This window comes from Musca vetustissima, unplaced genomic scaffold, assembly GCF_032173495.1.
Source record: "Musca vetustissima isolate MV318-11 ecotype Yass unplaced genomic scaffold, APGP_CSIRO_Mvet_v1 utg83672, whole genome shotgun sequence".
Taxonomy (NCBI): Eukaryota; Metazoa; Arthropoda; class Insecta; order Diptera; family Muscidae; genus Musca; species Musca vetustissima.
The window spans coordinates 9,535-15,704 of NW_026877155.1; the positions used below are offsets into that span (position 1 = coordinate 9,535).

Here is a 6,170-nt window from a genome sequence, read left to right on the forward strand (position 1 = left end):
ACTGCAAATGGCCAACACCCACATTTGATTTATGAGGACACTCTAAGTTGAAGCTGAGTGTGCTGGTTCGTAAAAATGTAAGAAGATTCCAAATGTAAACCTTGAAAAGTATGTCTTCAACAATTTTCCAATGGCTTCAAGGAGACAAGAAAAAAAAGAAAAGTTTTGTTGAACAGCAAATAGATTTCAATTCGGTGTTTTTTGTATTTTATTTGAGAACAGTGGGGGATTTGTCTAAAGGCAATTTAGTTTGGTCAATAATAAAAATTGTAATTAATTGAAATTTTTGTAATTACGAAGTAATTCGAACAGATGCGTTCAATTAATAAAAATTAATAACATAGTTTAATGACCAAAGGCATTACTTTTTATCTTTTCCACCCACTGTGTGTCATTAAGACCATTGATATGATAGATTACATTTTTAAAGGTTTTGGTTTTTTTCTGGTAATGCTTAAGATGAAATGTTTCAAATTTATGGCATGCCATAGAAAAGAAAATTGTTGTATGAACAAAGTTTATTGAATTAAGAATCTGGCGAAGAACTTCAAATATTTGTGGTATGCACTTTGAGAACACAAGAAATATGTTATTGAAAGAAAAAATTTAATAAATATGATTGATGTAATTTTCATTGGAAAATAAATATTGAGGAACTCTGCAATCATGTTTATGGCGGGACTAAGTCGTAATTTTATTCGAGGTCTATAATAGGCGTGTGTTTTTAAAATAATTTTTTTCGAGGACTATCAGAGGCGTGGATTTTTAAAATAATTTTTTTCGAGGACTATCAGAGGCGTGGATTTTTAAAATAATTTTTTTCGAGGACTGTTTAAAATATTTTTTCGAGGACTATCAGAGGCGTAGATTTTTAAAATATTTTTTTTCGAGGACTATTAGAGGCGTAGATTTTGAAAATATTTTTTTTTCGAGGACTATCAGAGGCGTAGATTTTTAAAATAATTTTTCCGAGGACTATTAGAGGCGTAGATTTTTAAAATATTTTTTTTCGAGGACTATCAGAGGCGTAGATTTTTAAAATATTTTTTTTCGAGGACTATCAGAGGCGTAGATTTTTAAAATATTTTTTTTCGAGGACTATTAGAGGCGTAGATTTTTAAAATATTTTTTTTCGAGGACTATCAGAGGCGTAGATTTTTAAAATAACTTTTCCGAGGACTATCAGAGGCGTAGATTTTTAAAATAACTTTTCCGAGGACTATCAGAGGCATAGATTTTTAAAATATTTTTTTTTAGGTGTATTAGAAGCTTAGATTTTTAAAAGTAATTTTTTTCGAGGACTATCAGAGGCGTAGATTTTTAAAATAATTTTTTTGAGGAGTATTAGAGGCTTAGATTTTTAAAACAATTTTTTTTCGAGGACCTTTTATTAGCCTAGAAAAAAATATTCTTTACAAAAACCCAGCATTTTATTAGCCTAGAAAAAATATCCTTTAAAAATCCCACGCCATTTCTAATCCTCAAAAAAATATTCCTTAAAAAATCCACGCCTTTTTAAGCCCAGAAAAAATATTCTTGAAAAACCCATAAACTTAGACACATGTTCCTGATAGCTGTTCTCCATTTAATAGCGGAATCTTGTACAGTTGCTGTAGGACCATTGAATTTCATATTGGTGTGGCGGTCTATAAGATTATTATTCTTAATATCGATAAGTAGCCCATATTTCCCAAAAAAAATCTGATCCAATAATAGGTTTTTGTACATCAGCAATTACGAAGTTCCATTTAAACAATCGATTCGTTCCCAAATCTATAGAAAGAGTTTTTGTGTCATATGTCCTGATCGGTGTTTGCTTTGTGGCATACAAAACAAGCTTACTGGGAGGTTGATTGCGCATGGATTGTGACACAGGATATACCGTTAAATCTGCTCCTGTATCTACTAAATACCTGGTTTTCGATTTAATATCGCCAACAAACAGGCGACATATTTCTGGTTTTCCGAAGTTGGAGGCTTATAATTGCATGGATTAACACATTTTCTGGCTTTCTACCCAAATTTGAAATTATACCAATAATAAGGTTTTGGTTTACTTCCGAAATTTGACCGTCTATTCCTTGACGATGATGACTTCCTACGGCTTCTTGACTTTTTTCTCAATTTCCTCTAAACGAGTGCTCGATGGAGAAAAGCTGCACACATCTGATTCACTGCTATCCGCAATCTTGTCGGTCATCGTTGATAATTTGTCTAGACTATCTTCACTAACGGAAAATATCGGTTTCATTTGTGAAGGAAGTCGATGTATCCAAGACCACATTTTCGATAATAACTCTGAAGGCTTCTTGTCTCCAAGTTCGATGTTCGTCAAAAGCTTCTTGAGACGCTTCTCCTCTGAGTCGGAGAAACTGCTAATAAGTTTTCCCTTAAGCGTGTCGTACATGTTCTCTGCAGGAGGGTCGACGATGATTTTTGATGCATTCTCCAAAATACTGCTTTCAATCGATGCGACAATGGTATGGAATTTGGTGGAATCTTGCGTAATACCAGCCATAATGAATTGCGATTCCATTTGTTTGAACCACATCAGCGGGTCTGAACGCCAAAATGCAGGAGCTTTCACAGCTACTCGCGAAACTTCCATTGATGGTCCAGAATTTGTAGTGGCAGTTGCCATTAGTAGGTCTGATCTCTGTTCAATTGGCTGTTGTTCTTATTATAACTTAACACTATCATGAAAATCATACCACTTATGAAAATGCAAATCCCAAAATACTCCATAACATTTATAGCAATTCTCGACATAAGCAATAAAATAAAGTTCAATTACGTTAACGTTCCCCCATACTCCCATATCTACCTAGATACACACCTAGTTACACATAAATACATATTTAGTGGATGGACACCTTTGTATTCACTGGTCTCTTTGTGCTACCCCCAACAGTCGACGGCAAACATTGTAAATCGATAAATGTCAGGATTACACCAAAATACCATCATCATCGTCATCATATCTCTATGGTGACAATGGACTAACATTTAAAAGCCAAAACACCCAAAGGACCCGTTTATTCAAATCTACTTGTTTTTGTGCGCGGTGTTGCCTGGTGATATTGGCTCCTGCATTCATTCATTTGTAATGTTGATGTTATGACAGCGTTTAATGTAATGAAAAATTAATTATGCATTTAATAACATGTCGGATCAGTGATTCGTTAGTTAATTCAATGACATCGGGTTTCGAAAGCGAAATTGAATTCAATGGAAACATTTTGTAAAGGTATAGAAGGTGGAGGAGAATTTCGTGGAAAGAGGAATTTTTAATATTGATATTGATTAAGAAGATTATTAAATTCGAAATACTGAACAGGTCTTTTCATTTCATTTTAAAAATCTGCGCCCAGACAAAATATTCTTTAAAAATCCTCGCCTTTTATAAGCCTCGAAAAAATATTCTTTAACAAATCCAAGTCTCTTATGATCATCTCTATTTACGATTTTGAAAACTGGTTCAAAAATATACCTCATCCCCTCACCATATAACGCATGTGTGGATATACACACTGTAATCTTTAAATGCTTTACGACGTCATTGCCAAGGCCAAACAAGATTTTAGACAACGCGATGCGACAATATTCGTATTTCAAATGAAAGTGAAGAGAATAACAAAAAAATTGTCGTGAGATATTTTGAAAATGATAACCCCAGAAATGAACTTTCTGTTTTGTTGAAAAAAATGTTTCGAGTGAAACAATTTAGCACAAAAATAATTCCCTTTAGTAGTGACTTGAAAGTGAACGGTAAACGGCGTGACTGACTACTGAACGCGGAAATGAAAATGTTTTGGAACACCGCATCACTTCTGTGGAGATTGGCAGCAATTTCTGTGGCATGCCTGGCAGTGGCAGTGGCTGTTGAAGATCCATTCGATTCTCCCTTTGCCCATCAGGTAATGCGCCTCTCCAAATCGGCTGAAATGCGGAATTATATGAAACCCGGCATCGAGGCTTGTGATGATTTCTATACCTATGCCTGTGGTAATTGGGCCCGTATTAATCCCGCCCATGCTGAGGTGAAGACAAATATTTTCAACATCTTATCGAAGGCCTACAATCGTAAGGTGTTGAAAATTTTGGGCCGAGGCAAGGAGTCCAATGATACGGAAACGGAACGTAAAGTGAAATATTTCTATGAGAGCTGTTTGCAAAGGGATTCGATTAGGAGGAATTATCGGGAAAATCTAATGAGCATAATGGAGGAATTTGGCGGTATGCCAGCCCTGAAGGGAGCAGCATGGCATGAACCGTCCTTTAATTGGTTGGAAGTTATTGCCCAAATTCTAAGGAAATATGGAAAGAAGATAATCATAAATGCTGATATTAATGCCGATTTGAATAATAACGAATTCAATCGGCTGTATATTGGACAAATGGATGATATGGTACCCGGTAGTTCCAAGGAGTTTTATGCTCGCCTGGCCATGGCCTGGCAAATGGATTTACAAAAGGTGTTGGGCCTATCTCCTACTGTGGCCTTGATTACGGCCAGGGAAATGGCGGAATTTGCCCAAAAGCTGGCAATGGGTATGGCTGATCCTCTCGAAGGCCTAGGCATGGAAGATAAGACCCGGTTGAGGCTATTGGAGACAATGACTGAAAATTATGGGCCAGTTTTGAATTTCACTTTGTATGTCAATACCTGGTTGGGTTACAACTACATTCTCCCCGTCTATGAATATGTGGATAATTATTTGAGGAACATGCGATTGGTGATATTGGAAACCCCCACCACAACGGTGGCCAATTATATAATGTGGCAGTTGATACAAGATTTCCGTTTAGATGTGGAGGGCAGTGATGAGAGGCAACAGAAGAAATGCATTGAGGCCACGCGAAAATATTTTCCCAAATATTTGGATAATTTGATTTATCAGGATTTATTGAAATCCGATCCGGATATAATCGAAGAAGTCAACGATATTTGGAAACATTTGAAAACTTCTTTTCATGATATTCTAAATGGTACCGGTACGGAATGGATGCAGGACAACACCCGGGACAAGGCATTGGAAAAACTATCGGCAATGACTTTTGAAATCAACTCCTATAGTGATGTGGATTTTAGCAAAGAATTGGGTCCCTTGGTGATATCGAGTAATCAGTATTTTGAAAATGTCATCAACATTCTCAAGCTCCGCGGGCAGAATTATCGTTTGAAAATCGAAGAACCACCACGGCTGGAGGAATATGAGTTACTCAGTTTCACACCAGCCTATGCGGCGGAATACAATCGAGTCCTACTGCCAGTGGCATTTCTGCAACCCCGCTTCCTATGGGATGATGTCTATCCCAAGGCTTTAAAATATGGCACAGTGGGTTTCACGATTGCCCATGAAATGGCTCATGGCTTTGATGATACCATTCGAAAATATGACGCCAAGGGCAACCTCAACAATTGGTGGGATCGAAATGCCAGCATCACCTTTGAGGTACGCAAAGAATGTCTGCGGCAACAATATGGTAGCCATAAATTCGGTGGCCGTTTCCTGCCCAAGGCCCAGGCTCAAGGTGAAAACATTGCTGATAATGTTGGTATTCGTATTGCCTATCAGGCCTATGATCGTTGGTTGGAACAGCATCATCAGACCCCTGAACATTTACCCAACATGGACACGATTACAGCAAGACAGTTATTTTTCATTAGCACCGCCCAGCTTTGGTGTACGGATGTTAATCGTCGTTGGCGTCAATTGGTCACCACCACCGATGTCCATCCTCCCGAAGAGGTGAGGGTTCGGGCTATGTTGGCTAATTTTGAAGAATTTGCTGAGACCTTCTCATGTAAACATGGAACACAAATGAATCCACAGCGGAAGTGTATCATTTATTGAGCAAGGTTCCACGATGTGAGATGGAGAGAGAAAGAGAGTGGGAGAGATCATAATTTTAGTTGTTGTTTGTATTTTTTGTTATTATTTAAATAGTTGCTACTGATAATAAAATTGATAGTTTGTATGAAACCAAATACGTCATAAATGATTGCGGAATAAATTGTTATATTTTTCTATACTTACACTTCGGACCAAGAAGGAAGTGAAACTGTGTGTGACTACTTTTTTTAATCCAGGAGAAACAGATGTGGATTTTTTAAAAGAATATTTTTCGAGGCTTATAAAAGGCGTGGATTTTTTAAAGATGCTTAT

At 36.9% G+C, this 6,170-nt stretch overlaps 2 protein-coding genes across 2 annotated transcripts; one reads left to right on the forward strand and one right to left on the reverse strand.

The window, feature by feature from the left end:
• Positions 1-2,098: 2,098 nt before the first annotated feature.
• On the reverse strand, positions 2,099-2,641 carry LOC133321732 (uncharacterized). The gene has a single exon (XM_061530813.1). The coding sequence runs from the start codon at positions 2,639-2,641 to the stop codon at positions 2,099-2,101; it is 543 nt and encodes a 180-aa protein (XP_061386797.1).
• Positions 2,642-3,800: 1,159 nt separating this feature from the next.
• Positions 3,801-5,858, forward strand: LOC133321731 (endothelin-converting enzyme 2-like). The gene has a single exon (XM_061530812.1). It carries the CDS (start codon positions 3,801-3,803, stop codon positions 5,856-5,858), a length of 2,058 nt encoding a protein of 685 aa, XP_061386796.1.
• The last annotated feature ends 312 nt before the right edge of the window (positions 5,859-6,170 follow it).